The sequence below is a fragment of the Dermacentor albipictus genome, chromosome 8, assembly GCF_038994185.2.
Source record: "Dermacentor albipictus isolate Rhodes 1998 colony chromosome 8, USDA_Dalb.pri_finalv2, whole genome shotgun sequence".
Taxonomy (NCBI): domain Eukaryota; kingdom Metazoa; phylum Arthropoda; class Arachnida; order Ixodida; family Ixodidae; genus Dermacentor; species Dermacentor albipictus.
The window spans coordinates 122,460,080-122,481,190 of record NC_091828.1 but is presented as its reverse complement, the minus strand read 5'-3'; the positions used below and the strand labels follow the sequence as shown (position 1 = coordinate 122,481,190).

General features: G+C 47.0%; 1 protein-coding gene across 1 annotated transcript in view; it reads left to right on the top strand.

The window, feature by feature from the left end:
- LOC135913019 (nucleolar transcription factor 1-like) overlaps window positions 1-21,111 on the top strand; it is a 111,429-nt gene that overhangs the window by 77,271 nt on the left and 13,047 nt on the right. Inside the window, exons 3-4 of the mRNA XM_070524387.1 lie at window positions 6,596-6,815; window positions 17,493-17,786. Of these exons, the coding sequence (XP_070380488.1) occupies window positions 6,596-6,815; window positions 17,493-17,646 (374 nt within the window). The 3' untranslated portion in view covers window positions 17,647-17,786. The remainder of the gene's footprint in view (window positions 1-6,595; window positions 6,816-17,492; window positions 17,787-21,111) is intronic.

The following is a 21,111-nucleotide window of genomic DNA, read 5'->3' as shown; positions in this document are numbered from 1 at the left end:
TGAATGGCTCAAAGAAGTCACGATTACTCAATTTCACGGGTGCCCGCCCTCGGCCTTGTTTCACACGTGGCGAAGGAGAGGGCGACGAGGCCTTTTCACGCTCAACTTGCTTCTCTTGGCAGGTTCGCTCGACACGAGTTTACTTAAAAACCAATTTGCGCCGCGTTCCTAATGTGATGTCCGTGCTCCGAAAAATAGTAAAAAAAAAAACAAAAGCAAAGACAAAGTAAGAAAAGGAGGCTTAAATGCACGTGAGTACAAAGAGTGCTTCTTGCTCGCCGTGCGCGCTTCTTTATGCGGCAAGCACGTTACGAGAATCTGGAGAAATGCGAAACGCGCAAATCTTTCTTGGAAAGAAACCTTCTGCCGACGCTCATGGGCGGAGGTATCGTAATGACTGTTCACATCAGAGTCATACGAGAGCACGACTGAATGATACTCTGTAGCTTATTTCTTGGCCACATGTGGTTTTGCTTGAGCTCCGATTATGCGTTGAATGATAATTGAAGAGGAAGATCGAAAGATGAAAGATTGTGTCTGCACAAATTCAAGCGCGAACAATTCCGAAACTACTGCGATGTTTTGTCCCATTTGCAGGTTCAGCTGCAGTTGCAAGAGCTGCTCAACTCGGCCTCTTTGGAATACACTTGGGATTATTCTACGCCTTGAAACCGGCAACAAGGCATTACACGTCGCACGTCTTTGTGATTACAAGGAACAGCCGTTCTTATCGTCTCTTTCCTGTTCGCTTGTCAACCTACGCTGACGGTACTCCGAACGAACGCTTGCATGAGTGAACCGCCATGTAACCCGCAACAGTTGCGCGGCGGCTTCGGCGTTCTGATACTTAGCCCGAGGTCTAATACCTAAAACACTGATAGAGCGCGTACGTACACCAGCTCGCAAAATCAACCACACTCGAACACACGCAAACACACACGCTCACAAACACACGCACAAACACACACACATGAACGCACAAAGAACGCGCAGAAGCAGTATAACGCCCGCCAACGTTTAGCACGCACGCGACAAACAAACGTGAACCACTCCCATACATAAACGCGCACCCGAACCAACGCACACGCACTAGACAAACACAAATACACACGCACAGCGCACAACCTTCTCGCTAAATAAAAACACATACACACCGCACGCACGCGAAAACGCTCGGCAATTAAGCGGGACAAGTTCATCGAAACGCCGCACCAGGGAACAAACAAAGCAGGCGACAGCTTTCTGCTGCCGGGGAATCGCAGAGCAATTATTTCGCCGGCACAGGCTGGCGCCGAGCTCGCAAAGGAGTATGCAAACTACGCCGACTCCCAAACGAGTCCGCAGCTGCCGGCGCGCGCCTTCGCTAACACAATTTCGGTCCCGGTGCGGCACAGTTGGCGTTGCCGGGACGTTTGTTTTCAGTGCGCGCCTCTGGGAGCTTCGCGCTCTTCACACCCATGGGGCGGCGGCCCATTCAAACGTTGCGACAGCCAACGACCCATGAGGCGAATTTTGTTAAATAGATGTATATGCAAATGCGAGGAAGTGCTTATGGAAGTATACAAGGTTGCTTCCTGGTTGCCGGGATACAGTCACCGTGTCAACGCCCATTTGTTGCCGGCGCCAGGTGGCTAAGTGAAACTATACGGGGTGTACTGGACAATGCTGCAGAATGAACCGACTACAAGCTTAGTCAGCAGAAGGGCTTGTTGTTGGGCTATAGCTGGCGTGTGCTTACTGACAAAATGTAGCGTGAAAACAATATCACAAAGAAGAGACACAGATACGCCTGTGAGCGCCTGTGACGTGCATCTGTGTCTCTTGTTTTCAATTACGCCTTCGCGATAGATTATGGCGGTAAACAAGCTCAGTGTTCGTGGCTCAACGGAGCAAACAACACAATTCCTTGCATTCTTCTCAGGTCTGTTATTAAATAACTTCTTGAGTCTTAAAGTAAAAAAAAAAAATACATCCAATGGGAACGTTGCAGAGTGTTCTAGAAAACATCCGAGTTTGAAGCGTTGAGCTTCCTAATCTTTTGCATCATGACGAAAGCCCGCAAAACAGGAAACAGGAAACCAAGAAGAAAACGTATCGCAGAAATGTGTGAAAACGTTTTTCTTTCTTTCTTTTTTGTTAATATAGCCATCTATGGATTCTTTTTTTTAAATTCGTGTACACACTAAATGGCTGTATTATAAAGTGTATATAGCAGACTATGGCGAATGTTATATACAATAATGCGAGCCTTTATGTCCGTACACCTCTCATTAACACTCTTCTCTCGACGAACATCACATATCGGCGTAGTCCTAGTGAAACTGATGGCGTCGAAATATGACATCATGCATCCTCCAGATTTGGGGCTATAAAAAGCTGAAAATATTCGCCGACTATTATTCGCCGTGCAAGTGCCTACCTGAATGAAAAAAAATATGTAGTTGTTTTCAGTTGCCTTTCTCGAATTTGGGAAGCCATATATTCTTCCCATCGATCTCAGTTTGTAGATATAGAGAACTATAAACTATGATTTATTATCAATAGACTACGGGGTTGCTCAAGGCTCAACCTTGGACTCTACACTTTTAGTACGTTACAGTAATGATATTGTAAGTATCCCTGAAACGCCCGTCGTAAAATTAAACGCAGAGGACGCAGACATTACATTTGTCAACACGCAACGCTTAACCTTTGAAGGCAATTGGTAATAGGCAGCTAAATAGCCTTCCGTGCGTCTGGCTGCTAAACAACTATTTTTAAACTTTAATAACACAATGTACACAGTATTTGGTCCAATTAATAAGCCAGTTCTTTTTGCTAGTGTATTTACATTTAAATCTCATTGGTTGGAGAGAGTTTCAGAACACGTTTTCTCGCAGTTCTTTTTCTTCTTTTCATGAAAACAAGCGTTGGACGCATGACGTTAACATTCTGAAACGCAATATCGCACAATCACTTGTAATGTTCAACAGGTATTCTGCATTATTACTTCTGAAACTGACGCGTAAGCTATATTTTTCGGTGATTCACTCCCGGCTTCTTTACTGTTTGCCTCTGCGGGGCGCAACTCGGAACAAGTTGGGAGACCGGGCCAGTTGGTATTACATGGTGACATAACCTGTTGACACGGAACACAAAAAAGAAGCGACAAGGACAAGCATTGTGCTTGCGGTATTTTTGTGTGGCGTGTGAATCCTCGCGCTGATTATATAATCATACAACTCGGAAAACTGGCTTGCAAAATTTATGTGTAATGAAAAAAAAAGGCGTATTTGTTTATTACATGTTTTATCTATGTATGAAGGTACTTTTTCATATATTAAGCAAGGTTCTATATTATGCATTACTACTTTTATGAAGAAAAAATTCTGGATTCGCGCTCCTAGAATGAAAAGCACCTCATGAGCACTTTTCTTTTCTACTTACAGCGCCAAAACTACATATTCTCTTAGAAGCCGAAATTTTGCGAAGATACGGGAAACAACAAATTACGACATTCAGTCATTAAAATGGCCAGGTTCCTATTTCTTAAATATACAAACCTGGTGAATTGGCACTGTAGAACAAGCTTCATCTTTGCTTAAGTTTAGGAGGCAATCAGAATTGTATTTTCTGTACTGTTTGTGATCTTCTGTTTCTGTGTACTCATTATTTTGTATAAATGATGCAGTTGACAAGTCCACTGCACCAGAGTATTGAAGTGCGTAGTTAATTCCTTGCATGTTAAAAATACGTTGTTTGATTGGTGATGATATATGAAGTACTGCGTGTATAATTGGACATTTCTCTTGTTATCCTTGTATTTATTTTACTTTCTGGCTGTTCTCTGTGTTACCATGGTGCTAGGAGCCGTGTAAATTATGCAAGTTTCATTGCCTTTAGCTCGAGCTCCATGACAGTCATGAAATATCATGTAATGTAATGTCAGAATCAAATGAATTACAAATTTAAAAATATCCACTCCACTCTAATCTCAGCATTCTATATCTTGCTTACCTTTCTAATTTTGTAGATAAGGCAACATTGCAGAGTTACACTGTTGCTTTTTACGTCTTGCTTGAATACTGATTTTTTTTGCGCCTATCTGTATTTAATGTTTTTAGCTATTGCAACCTCTTTTTTATTGTCATGTATGAATCTACATTTTTCTGCTTGTTGCGATTAGCTTTTATTGTTTAGTTTCCTGATGGGGTCGCCTAATTTTGAGAACCCCTTTTGCGTGTTCGCGTAGTTATGTTTCATTAAACGCAAATAAACTTGAACTTGAATAGCCAACTAAACGGTTAGTCTGGTTAACCTTTCTGACTTTCGCTTTTTATTTACTGTCTCTACCTTCTTGTGTCTCCTCTGTTGGGATTTTATTGCACAGAGTACGATTGAGAAAGTGAGTCAGTGTGTCAACTAGTTAACGAGTGATGAGTGAATGAGTGAACTTGAAATACCTCGAGTTCGTGCGAATTTATTTGCTTAACACGGCGCAAACAAAAACTGAGGCAATGACGACGCACGAAAAAGGACAATACGAGCGTTGGCAACTGATCGTTTATTCAGAAAAGACTAATTATGCGTGCACATGCGAGGGCTTAACGCGTTCGCCACATCCAATTTCTGCAAATCATTCTTACAACTTGCCACCTATGTTCCAGAACTGCTAACACTGTTCGACATCAAAGGGAATAGGAACAACTTATTGTTCGCCTTTAATTCTCACCACGGGGAGTGCATGTTAAAAAAATAAGCAGAATGAAATGTACTTTGAGTTTTAACTAACGTGGTAGAATATTTATATATATTTATTTGGTTTACCAAGCAATTTACAACTGACGACACATAGCCTGCAGTAGCGGGTCTCATTTACTGGAGGGAGTTGTGTATCCCATGCATTCAATCAGAATTTTTATGCGTTGGCAGCACTTCGATGGGGATGAAATACAAGAATGCTCGTGTACCGAGATTTAGCTGCGTGTTACGGAACGCCAAGTTGTCGCAATAATCCTGCAGTCCCCCGACTATGGCGGGCCTTGTAAATCAGATCGTGGGTTTGGCACGCAAAACCCCAGCATTAGTAATTTAGTTTTTATGCGAAGCATATTACGAGAGCTCAACCTAGCTCCTCAGGCGCGGCGGTGTCGCCTTCAATACCACGTGACACCGTGACGTCACGACAGAGGAGAAACGGGGCTCCAACTCGCGCCGTCGCTCGCGGCGTCGCGGCGGTATATAAGCAGCTGCGCTTGCCTCTGCTAGACACTCACGAGGTGAGATGCCTCCTGGAGACAGAGCTGCTCGTTGGAATGAGAAGCGAAGGTTGCGGCGTGCTACAGAGACTGATTTTCTGGGTGGCTTTGGCTCAACTCTTGCAAGATGGGCTGGGTGGGAATCGAACCAGGGTCTCCGGAGTGTGAGACGGAGACGCTACCACTGAGCCACGAGTACGATGCTTCAAAGCGGTACAAAAGCGCCTCTAGTGAATGCGGTGTTGCCTTAGAAACGAGCTGTTTCTAAGGCTCAGGCGTGCGTCGCTTGCTCAGGCGCACATTTCGTTGCCGCGCCGAACGCTGCGTTGCTCGACGCTCGCCGCGTCCAATGCGGGGCGCGTAGTCGCTGCGCCGTAGCCCATTGTCTTACACCCCTTGGCGGGTCGACGGGAACGCTGTCGCGTTCCACTCTTGAAGGCGAAGCAGAGTAACGCATGAGTTGTTTCTTCGTCTAGCCGAACCAAATATAGCCAAGCAACAGCAGTTCACCAGCCTAAACAGTGGTTCAACAACTAAAATAAAGGCTAGTATGCTTCGCATCCTGGGCTTAACCTTGGCTAAGCCACAGCCATTTTTTTTATCACACCTTTCATGTACCAGAACAGCATAGCACGTAAGGTACGTTTTCTATTACGCAGGGTTAAGGAAGCTTGGCGTGCGCATATACCTCCATTCTGGAATATAAAATACGCTTCCATAATCATAGGGGACATTGCATACGTGTATATGAGCAAAGCTCGGGTCGCATGAAACTCCAGTTCGTACTTATGATGAACGCAGTGAACTAGGTTGAGTCAATATACGCCCAGTGGTCCCCCCTCCCCCTTTCCACCTTATAAATTATTGAGCATTTTGGTGTGTTTCGTGTACCCTGTTGCGGCTGGGGCATCATATTCTAGGCTTTTCTTGCTCCATAAATTACCTCTACAAAACTAACAGTACGTTGTCCTTCCGTGACGTGTACAATGCACAATTTCACTTGTTTTAATCATATGTGTCTAGGCATGTAATGAAGAGGGAAGATAACCAATGGTCATTAAGGGTCACGGACTGGATTCCAAGGGAAGGGAAGCGTAGCAGGGGGCGGCAGAAAGTTAGGTGGGCGGACGAGATTAAGTAGTTTGCAGGGACAACATGGCCACAATTAGTACATGACCGGGGTAATTGGAGAAGTATGGGAGAGGCCTTTGCGCTGCAGTGGGTATAGCTGGGCTGCTGCTGCTGCTGCTGATGATGATGATGATGATTATGTCTAGAGTTACGCGCTTAGCAGCTAAACCTCGCCGGGATTTTTAAAGGAACCCTTCTCTCTCTCTCTCCCTCTCTGCACTGCGCAGAGTACGATGACGAGGACCTGACGTGCAACGTGTGCGAGCGCTCCTTCTCCACGGCCCGCCGGCTGTCCCGGCACCAGCAGCGCAAGCGCCACTTCGGCTGCCCCGTGTGCGACGCCATCTTCCCATCGCCGCTCGCCCTGGAAAACCACCGGGGCTCCATGGAACACTGGTCGGACGACGACGACGATGACGACGACGACCAGCAGGTGTCGCATTCCAGGTGAGCAATGTAAGTTAGTAATGGCGTCTCTTACTAACAACGTAATGTTAGTAAGAGGCGACTGGAGGATTGGTGGAAGAAAAGTAGGGAAACGACAATAGACGGAGACATCCAAAAGCACAGTTCTCAATAGGGGATCAGAACATTTGGGCGTTCATAGTGTTTTTTTGTCTTTTTTCATTGTTTAACCTAGGTAGAATATTAGGCAGTATAGTAGCAAGAGCTTGGTTGCGCAACCCACCGCCCCGTTCCAAAGGGGACGCTCATAACATCCATCCATCCATCCATCCATCCATGTGCGCGACATTGACCTTGACCCCGAAGTGACCCGTTGCAGCCCCGGTGTCTCCATGTATGGAGACGCAGAGTGCTTTTGGGCGTTCCGACGCGCGACGAGAAGTAAAAAGAAAGAAAAAGAAAATTGAACTAGGCGCTGAATATGAACGTAATCTTATGTTAACTAAAGGCAATGTCGCAAGTCACTTTAGCGTGGAGTGCAATGAAAACCGAAGGTAGCATAGGCAAGAACGAGAAGTTCGACGAGTTGCTCTTTATTACAGCCTGTAATGCGTGTCCTTTGTTGAAGCAGAAAGCCTTCAACTCAATAAATACCCGGTGAGTCTACTTGCAACCCAGTTACTTCCGGTCTTTTCATGATACAGAGCACGGCTATTAAGGCAAGACAAAATAGCTTTTAAGCGCTACTATAGCTCTCGTGTGTCTTGTTTCACCATTCTCGTCTGGTTGTGCGCTGAAAAGTTTTTTTGTCATGGCTTACCCACACGGCTAACCAGCCACATTATTGAACCATTAAGAGTTCAATGTTCGTAATCACATTATTTTTGTAATTATGAAGACTGGACTGAAGCTACCTTAAATATTGATGATATATATATATATATATATATATATATATATATATATATATATATATATATATATATATATATATTGTAGCGGGTAATATGCATGTGGCACTGTAGCTGTAGTGGGTAATATGCATGTGGCACTGTGCGGACTGCCACCGCTGCGGCGCGAGACACGAGCGCGGGTTGTTGGTGCGAAGCGCTAGGACTCGTATCTAGAGCTACCTGCGATCCCTCGAACGAGCTACATAAACCCCACTTCATTTGGTGGAGCTGCGGGGTAACCTCAAAAACTGGAACTCCGAAGCAGGACGCTACCGACTGCTGCGACCATGCCTGACGAAACCACCCAGGAAGATGCACCCCAGCCTCCGACGGTCATCGTTTCCGGTGCATTGCGCCAGCGTGATCCTGCCATCTTTAGCGGCACCGATGATCATGACGTGGAGGATTGGTTGTCATCTTACGAAAGGGTGAGCCAGCATAACAAGTGGGACGACGTCACAAAGTTGCACAATGTGCTGTTTTACTTAACCGGCGTCGCGAACCTCTGGTTCCGAAACCACGAACACGATTTCACAACGTGGAGCAGATTCAAGACAAGTTTCACAGAAGTGTTCGGGCGCCCCGCTGTGCGCAAGCTTCGCGCAGAACAACGCTTACGGGGGCGCGCGCAACATCACGGTGAAACGTTCACAAGTTACATCGAAGATGTCATTGACCTGTGTAAGCGCGTGAATCCGTCAATGGCGGAACAGGACAAGATAAAACACATTATGAAAGGCATTGATGAGGACGCATTTCAAATGTTGCTAGCGAAGGATCCGCGTACGGTGGCCGAAGTTATCAACTTGTGCCAAAGTTTTGACGAGCTACGGAAACAACGCATCTTAGCTCGGCGCCCACCGCCTACGGAAGATTCGTTAGCAGCATTGGTTATTGGCGACAACCACGCAACTTTGCTGACGCAAATAAAAGAATTTGTGCGCGAGGAGGTCGCGCGACAGCTCTCGATTTTGCCGACCACTGAGAAGCCTTCTCAATATTTGGCTCCAGCGATCCGACAGGTAATTCAAGAGCAAGTGACCGAAGCTCTTCCACCTCCGTGTCAGCCGGCTCCCGTGGCCGCGCCTCTGACGTATGCTGAAGCCGCTGCACGGGCGCCTCGTCTGCCGGGATTCTCTCCTCCGCCGTCAGCGCCTCTCCAGCCGGTGTTCTCTCATCCGCCCTCGCCTCGCCAGCAGGTCGCTCCCTTTTTCAGCGCACAGCAGCAAGGCACAAATCCTTGGCGTACTCCTGACAACCGCCCAATATGCTATGCCTGCGGTACACCGGGGCATGTAGCGCGCTTCTGCCGCCGGCGCTTGCCGGCCTTCGTGGGCACCGCGCGACCACCCAGCTCCGGATTCCGACCATACCGTATGCCTCAGCGACCACCATCGGAAGTCTACGCTGCTGATGACATACCAGCACCGCAGTCACAGCTCTACAATACTCGTCGCTCGCCTTCCCCTCGTCGGCGCTCACTCTCACCCATGCGTCGTAGGCCCAGTGCCAGTACTACTGAGGCGGAAAACTGATTTCCGCAGTTCCTGAGGCACGAACTGCGTCATCGTCGGAACATCAAAGTCCTCGTTTTTCCCCCGCTAACGTTATTGAAGTGTCTGTTGATAGCATCACATGTCTTGCCCTCGTCGATACAGGTGCTGCTGTATCTGTGATTAGTGAGAAACTTTGCCGTAAATTACGGAAAGTGACCATGATGCCTTCGGTATCATTGCTTAGAACAGCCAGTGCACAGCAAGTTCAGCCAGTCGCTATGTGCACTGCCAGGGTGTTGATTCGAGACATTTTGTATCCGATTGATTTCTTTGTGCTAACTTGTTGCTCCCACGATGTGATTCTCGGTTGGGATTTTCTGTCGCGCCATCACGCCGTCATTGACTGTGCACGTGCTGAGGTTCAGTTCTCCGTTCTGTGCGATATGCCATCTCACGACGTTAAAGTTCATGATGTTACCAGGATCTGTGTAGCTTCCGATACTGACCTTCCCCCTCACAGCGCGGTATTTGTCCCTCTTTCATGCGCATCGCTTGCCGAAGCGACGGTCATGTTTTCACCCGCTGCCGTCTTCATTCGCCGCCAGCCTATATTGTTGCCTTTCGCTCTCCTCACGGTGCACCATGGGGCTGCAGAAATACTGATTTCTAACCCAAATTCGTACACTTTGGCTTTGCACTGTGGCGAGACTATTGGTACCATCCAGACTGTGGACGCTGACGTTATTGTGCATGTCCCTGTTCCCGACGACGTGGATACTGCCAACGTAACAGCACTGGCACCCCATGTGCCATCTAACCGAGTACCACCGGATGTTTTTTGTCGCTCTATTGCCGCTGACCTCGAGCCGACACAACGTGAGCGGCTTATTACTCTTTTAAATGATTTTCACGCCTCTTTTGACTGCAACCAAGCATCATTAGGCCGCACAAGTACCGTCTCTCACCACATTGATACGGGCCATCACGCACCATTACGCCAGCGTCCGTACCGCGTGTCATCCACCGAGCGTCGTGTCATCGCCGAGCAAGTTGAAGACATGCTTGAACGTGGTGTTATCAAGCCATCCTGCAGCCCTTGGTCATCTCCTGTAGTACTCATTAAGAAAAAAGATGGCTCGATTCGTTTCTGTGTGGACTATCGTCGCCTCAACAAGATTACACGAAAAGATGTCTATCCTCTACCGCGCATAGATGACGCCTTAGATTGTCTTCATGGTGCCGAATTCTTTTCATCTTTGGACTTGCGATCGGGCTATTGGCAAGTGCCAGTGGATGAATCCGACCGCTCCAAGACAGCTTTTATTACGCCTGATGGCCTGTATGAGTTTACCGTAATGCCATTCGGCCTCTGCAATGCACCCGCGACATTCGAAAGGATGATGGACAATCTTCTACGAGGCCTCAAATGGAAGACATGCTTATGTTATTTAGACGACGTGGTAGTTTTCTCCCCTGATTTCACCACTCACCTCTCTCGTCTACGCGAAGTCCTTACTTGCCTTACCACCGCCGGCCTTCAACTTAACTTGAAAAAGTGCCGCTTCGGAGCCCGCCAGCTGACCATACTTGGCCATGTCGTGTCCAAAGACGGCGTCCTTCCCGACCCTGACAAACTTCGTGCTGTCGCAGAATTTCCGCGGCCGACTACAGTGAAAGAGCTCCGCAGTTTCGTCGGTCTTTGCTCTTATTTTCGCCGCTTTGTGCGCAATTTTGCCTGCATCATCGCTCCCCTGACGAAGCTCCTGGCTGGCTCTGGTGACCTTCGCGACTGGACTCCGGCGTGTGACCAAGCCTTCACCACTTTGCGTCGTCGGCTTACCTCACCGCCTGTTCTACGCCACTACGACCCGAGTGCACCGACTGAAGTTCATACCGACGCCAGCGGCGTTGGTCTTGGGGCCGTCCTTGCACAACGGAAGCCTGGCTTTGCAGAATATGTGGTTGCATATGCGAGTCGTGCTCTCACGAAGGCAGAATCCAATTATTCTGTCACGGAAAAAGAATGTTTAGCTATTGTTTGGGCCTTAAACAAATTTCGCCCTTACTTGTATGGCCGTCCGTTCGACGTTGTGACAGACCACCACGCGCTCTGCTGGCTTGCGTCACTGAAAGACCCGTCGGGGCGTCTTGGACGTTGGGCTCTTCGGATCCAAGAATTTGACATTCGCGTCATTTATCGATCCGGGCGCCAACATTCTGATGCAGATGCGCTCTCCCGTGCGCCCATGCGATCCGACGAAAGGCCACCTTCATCCACAGAGTGCCCGGTTGCTACGCTTGCTGTTACTGACATGCCGTCTGAACAGAGAAAAGATCCGTGGATTGTTTCTCTTATTGACATTCTTAGCAGTTCTTCAACGTCTACATGCCCTCGAGCCATTCGTCGCCAAGCCACCCACTTCGTGCTACGGGACGCCATCTTGTACCGCCGAAACTATCAGCCCGACGGTCGCAAATGGCTACTAGTCATCCCTCGCCATTTGCGTTCCGACGTATGCACGTATTTCCATGCAGACCCACAACAAGCTCATGCTGGCGTCCTGAAAACCTACGAGCGGCTCCGCCAGCGGTACTACTGGCGCGGCATGTATTCTTATGTCCGCAAATACATTCGGTCATGTGCAGCCTGTCAGCGACGCAAGACATCTTCTCATACGACAGGCCCTCTGCAACCTTTACCGTGTCCTGCACGTCCTTTTGATCGGGTTGGCATCGACCTTTATGGGCCTCTTCCATGCAGCGCTACCGGAAATCGTTGGATAATTGTCGCAGTAGACCACCTGACAAGATATGCTGAGACTGCTGCACTTGCTTCGGCTGCTGCTCGCGACGTCGCCGCATTCATCTTACGGCATTTCGTCTTACGGCACGGCGCACCGCGAGAACTGCTCAGTGACCGAGGCCGTGTCTTCTTGTCCGAAGTTATTAATGAGCTACTCGCCGCGTGCCGCACTATTCACCGCACCACTACGGCGTATCACCCACAAACTAACGGTCTAACGGAACGATTCAACCGCACCCTTGGGGACATGCTCACCATGTATGTTGCGTCGGATCATTCCAATTGGGACGATGTCCTCCCTTTTGTGACGTACGCATACAATACCGCCGTTCAGGCTACCACAGGCTTCTCACCATTTTTCCTTCTTTATGGGCGTGAACCATCCACTACCCTCGACACCGTACTACCATATCACCCGGATGCCTCTGAATTCACCCCTCTTTCCGAAGTTGCTCGCCATGCTGAAGAGTGCCGCCAACTGGCTCGCTCGTTCACGTCGGATACCCAAGGAATCCGCAAAGATCGCCACGACAACGATCAGCCCACACAGTCCTTCGCCGTGGACTCTCACGTCTGGCTTCGGCTGCCCTTCCAAGCTCCAGGCCTTAGCCCAAAGCTTGCCCCGAAATATGAAGGTCCGTACCGGATCGTCGCGTGTACTTCGCCTGTGAATTATGTGGTCGAACCGGTGACGCCATCTTCGGACAAACGCCGCCGTGGCCGCGAGACTGTTCACGTCAGCCGCCTGAAGCCGTACCACGACCCCCTTATCGTATCATCGCCTTAGGTCGCCAGGATGGCTCCTCTTCGCCCCGGGGGAAGTTGTAGCGGGTAATATGCATGTGGCACTGTAGCTGTAGTGGGTAATATGCATGTGGCACTGTGCGGACTGCCACCGCTGCGGCGCGAGACACGAGCGCGGGTTGTTGGTGCGAAGCGCTAGGACTCGTATCTAGAGCTACCTGCGATCCCTCGAACGAGCTACATAAACCCCACTTCAATATATATATATATATATATATATATATATATATATATATATATATATATATATATATATATATATATATATGCGAAATGCGAAGCTTGTGGGATCGTTCCCCACCTGCGGCAAGGTGTTTTTTCATCCACTTTCATTTCCATGAATATTTCGTTTCTTTATTTTATTTGTTAAGCACAAATAATTTCCCCTATGTTGTCCTTGGTGTCAGTGTTGGCTCCTTATAATATGGCTAATAAAAATTGGGCCCCTCGGTTAACCCCCCTGCTTCCCGTTTATATATATATATATATATATATATATATATATATATATATATATATATATATATATGTATATATATATATATATATATATATATATATATATATATATATATATATATATATATATATATACATATATATATATATATATATATATATATATATATATATATATATATATATATATATATATATATATATATATATATATGTATATACCTATGCGTTACCTATGCCTCTGATGGATCCGGTCCTTCCTTTTCTGCTGTTTTTTTTACTTATACTCTAAACATCTCTCGTTTAATTCTGCTGCTGACCAGTGAATGTGTCTGTCCGATTTGAATCTCAGCGCTTCTGGAAGGTGGATGTTATTTTACGGGTCTCAATGGGTGCATACCTTGGCTATTCCATAGGAATGTGCTGAGTCATCTCCGAATTTTCGCTGCTGTACACACACATGCATCACTCTGTGGCGAATATTTGCTACTTTATGTTTTTTTTTCCTTCAGCTACCAGTTCTGGCATCAAACAGCAAGGCCCGGGTCTTTGCGTTATTATGCAGATTTTTCCTCCTGATTTCTTTATTGTCGTTTTTGTAAATCTGCGTGGTTCTCTTTATCTCCATCCTTTGCATCCAATTTACCGTCTGTTTCTCTCAAATCCTGTTTTGATGACTCTTGGTTGTCTATTTCCCCTTTCTTTATTCTGTACTTGTTGCCAACCTCCTAGACCGATTCCTGGTTTCCGTCTACTACGCTTTTCAGTCACGGATATTCGTGCACTTTAGCCGGTCATTTCTTTTCACTCAGGTCCGTTAGTCTTTCTTTGAAAGTAACTTTTCTCCGCGTTTCTCTGATTTCAAAGGAAGCCCGACAAATGCCTGCAGTGTCGGGGAGACTGTAGAACATTTACTGCGCTACTGCTCATCTTTTTAAAATGAAAGACATGACCTCTGCACAGCTTTAAATCAGTTAGATAGAAAACCGTTCACCTCGAAGAAGATCTTGAGACCACGGCCTCGCATATTGCAGCTACAAACGGCCACAAAAGCGCTGCTGCGACATTTGAAAGCTACCGGATTGAGCGACCATCTGTGAGCCGTACTGAGTGACCGTCAGTGGATATAGAGCAGAGACTGTTACCACGTCGGCGATATCCACAGTGGGCTTTCTCTTCAACTGCAACTCGTGCACCGAAGGTTTCGTCAAATCACATACGCGCGTTAGTTGTTCATATCTGTGCTTCCAGCCGTCGACGTACTGTATTGTGGTCGCGAGTGCCAGCGATGCGTTGTGATCGCGGGTCGCAGAAACGTGTTATTCAACTCGTTTGGTGGCAAGTTGGTTTACATCTTCGACGCCCTTCATAAACTAAATGCGTCACATTTTGCGACACAGAAGTACGCGACTTGAAGCAGCACGTACGCCACGCAGAACAGAGTGCATTACTACATGCCTGACCTATACACAACATCATATTGCGAAAATTGCCATAGCACACTAGACGTACATCACTTGCCCTGGCCGTGCGGTCAGACCCACACAAACAAGAATCAAGACTCCGCCAGGCTATAAGAAGCACGCAGTACGGACGTGGCGGAGCTGCTCTGGGCCGTCCAGCGAGCCCATGATGCGGCCAGGGAGTTACAACTCCCGCTCCCAACGTTGGAGTAGCCCGCTCTATGGGGCTTGGCACCCTGTAGCTCGCACGACCTTGCAGTAAAGTTATTCCATCCATCCAAATGACGGGCACCTAATATATTTCTCTCACACGTGACACACTACTTTTTTGGCCGCGGATGCGAAGAGTGAGCGAAGTGTCTCTAGTTTTCGTAGTGTTCCGTGCTGCTATGAAACGCAGGATAGTGTCTGGAAGCGACATTATATCTCAAGTTGTACCGGGGTCGAGGGTACACGCCACGCTTATACGTCAAAAGCTCCGCCACCATTTCTTTCATTCTTCACGTTTTTCTTTTTTCATTCTAGCGGTGCAGCGCACTTCTAGAGCGTGCTATTGTGAGCTTCGGAGGATTTACCGAAATCCCGGGCTATAATCGGTGACGCTGCAGGGAGTGCGTCAGACAGCGTTTTCATCTGTTTCCTTCATTCTGTAATAGAAACGATGCTCCCTCAAAAAGAAGAGCGCTTGGCTTCTTTTAAAATATATTTCTCAAAGCTATTGTAGGTAAATCTGGTTTTGAGCCATGGAGTCATTTGTCACGTTGCAGACACGATTGTCATGGCGTTATCTACGCGCCACACTTGCCTGTTTGCAATGCCCAAGCCTGGTTAGCGGCCCTTTACCATTCGCCCGTGAACGCATCAGTCATTGGATGACGTAACTTGCCCCTTAGGCCGATACTGACCCTGGAATGCCCTTGGTGCATATTTCCACACCAGGCGATACACACTCGCACTTTTGAGAACTGGCGCGTCATGTATGACGTAATCAATGGCCTTAGAAATAGATGTGGGTGACATCATTTTACAGGGGACATACAGCTGTATGTAGCAACTTTATAAAAAGAAATAAATACCTTTTGTGCGCGTTAGTGGCTACTACCGTGCTGTTACTCCTTCATTGGTACAACTGCATTTTTGTTTTATTTTGTGTGGGTGTGCGTGGAGAAGGCGTTGCATTCTCATCTGAATTTACCGGCTCACTGCAGCGACGATTAAACTACTACCTGTGCTAAGCAGAAAGAAATGGAAAGAAAATCTAGTAATAACGTTTAGTTAACCTCGAAAGCTGCCACATGATTACACGGAACTTGTATTTATACAGCAGCTTTTGTATGCAGTTTTTGCCCCAAAAGACAGAAGAGCTATTTAAATACATGGGGATCCGCGAAATTGTTCTTCTCACGACTTTCACTGCACCGAATTTGGTGTCGTTTGCTGCATTTAAAAAAGATGTCGAAGTTTACTGGCTTTAGGAAGCATGCGTATTTTTAATCGGGCAATAATTTTCTTTTTAAAATTTATTGAATACTGGAAAATTCAAGAAAAGTGACCCATCAAGTTCACGGTTCTGTAACTCAGCAAAAAAAAAATTTCGAACTTTTAAAGTACACATGAGACAGAATTGATATATTATATTGCAATATACGGCTGAAATATACGACTTATTTGTGAGCAATACTTTTTCGATACCTTTGTAACAATACCTCTCGTGAGTAGATATTGCAAGGATTGTGAAAGTACTGCAAAAGCTGAAAACTTACATGTCAAATCTGTTCGCTTTAGATGCTCTTAAAATGTAGTTAAAACAACCGTGATATCAGTTTCTTATCCACATAAAATTACAGATTTGTAAACTTAAGGCATCAGCGTTCTTAATTAGCAAGTTTTGGCAATATTATAAATTACTTTGTTCTCTAAGTAATGATCTTACTTTTAGCTGTCGGTAAAATTTGAGTGTCTCTATTCAATACACCAAATCTCTTTAGAATCGCTTAACGGGCCGTTTAGTACGAGCACTTCTGCATTTTACGAGCACGCCTTCAACAGGTAAATCGGAGTTTCCCTCTACTGATAGATCGCACCCACTGCGGTAGATTGGAGAGGATTCGGATGCAATTAGAAGAATACGTTTAGTACTAACAAGACAACGAGTTAAATATTTGCAGAATGATCCAAGGAATTGAAAATGACATAAAGTACAAAAATATATCTAACAATAATATTGCCTCGGAACAATGAAAAGTTCTTGAACGGCTGAGCAAGCGTGCCCGCAACAGTGTCAGACAAAAGAGCCCCCCCCTCCCCTCCCCCCTCCTCCCCCATAAGCAAATTAACTTCAGCAAATAAGCTTTCCTATAACTTCCTCCACCCCTCCCCCTACAAGAAAATGAACTTCAGCAAATAAGCTCTCCCTTAACTACTTCCTTTCTGTTGCACCCATGCAGGCAGCAGCCCCGCCCCTCCCCCCCCCCCCCCCAACAAGAACACGAACTTAAGCAAATAAGCTTTCCCTTAACTACTTCCTTTCTGTTGCACCCATGCAGGCAGCAGCCTCCCTGCCTCCCCCCCACACCCCCCAACAATAATATGAACATCAGCAAATAAGCTTTCCCTTAACTACTTCCTTTCTGTTGCACCCATGCAGGCAGACCCCCCCCCCCCCCCCCCCCCAAACAAGAAAACGAACTTCAGCAAACAAGCTTTCCCTTAACTACTTCCTTTCTGTTGCGCCCATGCAGGCAGCAGCACCGTAGCTGGTGGGGATGCGACGACGAAGACGACGACCTGGACGACGAGGAAGACGAGGAAGACGAAGAGTCCTCGGAGGAAGACACCGACCTGGACGACGTCGAGTCGGGCTCCAACTCGCAAGAGCTCGAGCGGCTCTTGTGACTGCTGTGGCCGGGCGCCGCTCACCTCGATGTCGCCCAGGGCGACGCTGGGCGGCGCTGCTGTTGCTCTACTGACGTCACGCGCTACTGAGGAGACTCTTGTCGGCCGGATGAAAGAAGATGGCGACGTCAGCGATGCGAGTGAGTGGAAGCAGATATCAAAGGCATTTTTAGGCTAAATAAGATCCTTTCAATTGCATTTCCATGCTCATGTAAAGAACTAGCGATGTTAGCGGCATCGTTCATGCCGATCTTGTGCGTTTTAAGCCTTCCATTGAGTGACTGAGAATTAAATTCTTGGACTCTGTGTGCCAAAACCACCATATGATTATGAGGCATGCCGTAAGGGAGGGCTCCGGATTAGTTTAGACCACCTGGGGTCCGTTAACGTGCACCCAATGCACAGTGCACAGGCGTTTTTGCATTTCGCCCTCGTCGACCTGCGGCCGCCGCGGGCGGGATTTGATCCCGCGACCTCGTGCTTAGCACATCGGATCTCTTATCTCCAGATTCTGTCATATGCTCGTTGTATGTGTAGCAGTTTTTACTATTATTTTGTCGATGCTTTGCTTGTGTTTATGGAGCTTTGTGCCTTTTTGTTTAACAATATTTATATTTGTTAATTTGTTACCTGCCCTCCCTGTACACATTGAATCCCAGTTGTGAATTTTCATATATTAGATTTTTCTATATTTTTGTACTTTTAACCAATGCATTCGCGAAGCCAATATATGTGTTTTTCTGATCTTGCTGTTCTTGTTACTGATTTCTGCGCTTGCTGCAGTCTGTCTCTGTTAATTTGTGTTCTCGCTCACCCCTCACGTAAAGCACCGCCATTACTAGAGGTACATATCCAGCTTTTCTGGACACGTACCAACTAGCGCCCCAAGCGGGCCCGGCACGAAGCTAGCGCGTTTTCAATGGAACGAGCGGGTTTTTCGCGAATAACAAAAGCTGCAGGCCGATTATTGAAAAACGCAGGTGACAAACGTGTTCTGGAAGACAGTCCACACGAGCCAAATGCAGTGATCACTCTATGGCACGTAAAAATTTTGTTCCCACAGCAGTTAAAGTTTTAGCAATGGAAGCCTATGGAAACGACGAAAATTTGTGCTCGATTTTTGAGGCAAGAATGATGACTGTAATAAAACTATCCAGTCTATCGTAATACGCAGTGGAGCGTAAGTAGTCCGGAGACTCAGCTTTCGATTGATGCCTCTCTCGACTCTCCACATATGGCGTAAGACTGTTCCCGAAAGCGATTTTTGTAACACTGTCGTGAAAATTGCCTTGGTATCTATAACAACATGAGCGTACCCCTCGGCGAAGCCTCGGTAGCCGTGGCCGAGTGGTAGAATACCGAGCACCTTTCGTCCCGCATCACGGCGGCCGCGGTTCGATTCCCCCTTCACAGCGGTTTTCTTTTTTTTAAGCAGCATACGACCTAGTTTTGTAGTCTCTCACTAGATGGCAGAATCACAAAACCCAAGATTTGCTTTCGGTTTCGGTTTTGGTTTCTCAGCAGCGCATTATTTGAAAGCCGCATAGGGATTATAGTCTCCTACCAAATGGCATAAACACAAAACTCAAGAATTGCTTTCGGTTCTGGTTTTCCAGTGGTGCTCTTGAAATATTATGCTTTCTGTTTTTCCTTCATAAAACGTAGCAGTATCGTGTTCATTTGTTAATTCATCGCTTTTATGAAGGTTTTATTCATTAGACAACATAACTAGAAGCTTGCGCATGGCTTTGTGTTACGAAAAAAAAAAAACTTTCGTGCTTTGTAGCGTGGAACCTGCAAGAACAAGATGGCTATTCTTATTGCGTTCTTCTGGAAGGTCCGTTTTCTTCGACTTTCGGCTGTCCTTAATGGCACACACTCCGAGCGAATGACGTCCAGCTGTGCCACAATGTTACCCGGTCGCCAGTGCCATGCCTATGCAACATTCCTGTGGAACAAAGGGTCTGCTAGGCTGAGTCGCTGCCCGAACGTTAATTATTTCTAAATATTCATCCAAATAAGAAATGTTCCAACTAGGAGATGTGCAGCGTCTGGATTAGTAGCTACTGTTAATGTGTTCCCTACAGCCAAGTGGTATCAATCCGTAGGTGTGGCCGTAAAAAACCATTTGAGTAAATGTCCTTCGTTCGGTGCATTTGCTTTTAATGGGCAGCATTCTTTGTCGAGTACCCCTGCAATTTGGTAGCAAAATCGTGCAATATCGTGCCTGTAACGCCAAAAGCTTGACGCATTTCCCATATAAATATATAGGTCGTCATATAAAGTGTTGGGGTGACCAACTTGAAATTGGAAGTGGCATCAGCATAAATTTGGGCCAAGGTGAATTTAGCAGTGATATGGGAGTGGCCCTACCTAAATTTGGGGTGAAATGGTAGTAAGCGAAGCTGAATTTGAGGCTGATATGGGGGTGGCCCAACCTAAGTTTGAGGTGATATAGGGGTGGGTAAGCCTAAGTTTGGGGGAATATGGAGGTGGGTCAGCCTGGATTTGGGAATGATATGGGGGTGGGAGAACCTAAATTTGGGGGTGATATGGGGGGTGGGCCACCCTAACCATGGGCATGATACGGGGCTGGGCCAAGCTGAATGGAGGGGGGGGGGTAGTGGGGCTAACCTAAATTTGGGAGTGATTTGCGGTGGGCCATCCTAAATTTGAGGTGATAGACGGGTGGGCCAGGCTAAGTTTGGGGCTGATAGGGGGGTGGGCCAACCTGGATTTGAGGATGATATGGGGGTTGGCGAACCTAAATTTGAAGGTAACATGGGGACGCGCTAACCTAACCATGGGGGTGATGTTTGGCTGGGCCAAGCTGAATTGGGGGGGGGGGGGGGGTAGGTGATGGGTGGACTAACCTATATTGGGGTATGATTTGCGGTGGGCCATCCTAAATTTGAGGTGATCGAGGGGTGGGCCAGCATTAGTTTGGGGCTGATATGGGGGTGGGTCAGCCTCGATTTGCAGGTGGTATTGGAGTGGGCCAATATAAATTTGGCGGTGTTGTGGAGGCGGGCCAATCTGTATTTGGGGGTGATATGGGGTTGGTCCTACCTAAATCTGGGGGCAATCTCGGGGTCGGTCAATATCTGAACTTGGGGGCGATATGGGGGTGGGCCAACCTAAATTTTGGGGTGCGTCGACTGGAATTTTGGGGAACGATTTATGAAAATTCGTGGATGGACCAACTTGAAAATTAGGGGTGGCCTAGTTGAAATTGGGGATGGGCCAACTCCAAGTTTAAGGCTGGGCGAAAAAAAATCGGGCGTGGCCGACTTAAAATCGGGGGGTGGGCCAATTTTAATTTAAGGGTGTGCCAACTTGAAATTTGGGGGTGGGCCTATCTAATGTTTGGGGGTGGGCCAATTGAAATTTGGGGGCCTGTTTATGAATAGTTAGACAACACCAGTGGTGTTTCTGCATCTTTTTCATCATCGCAAAGTATGTATA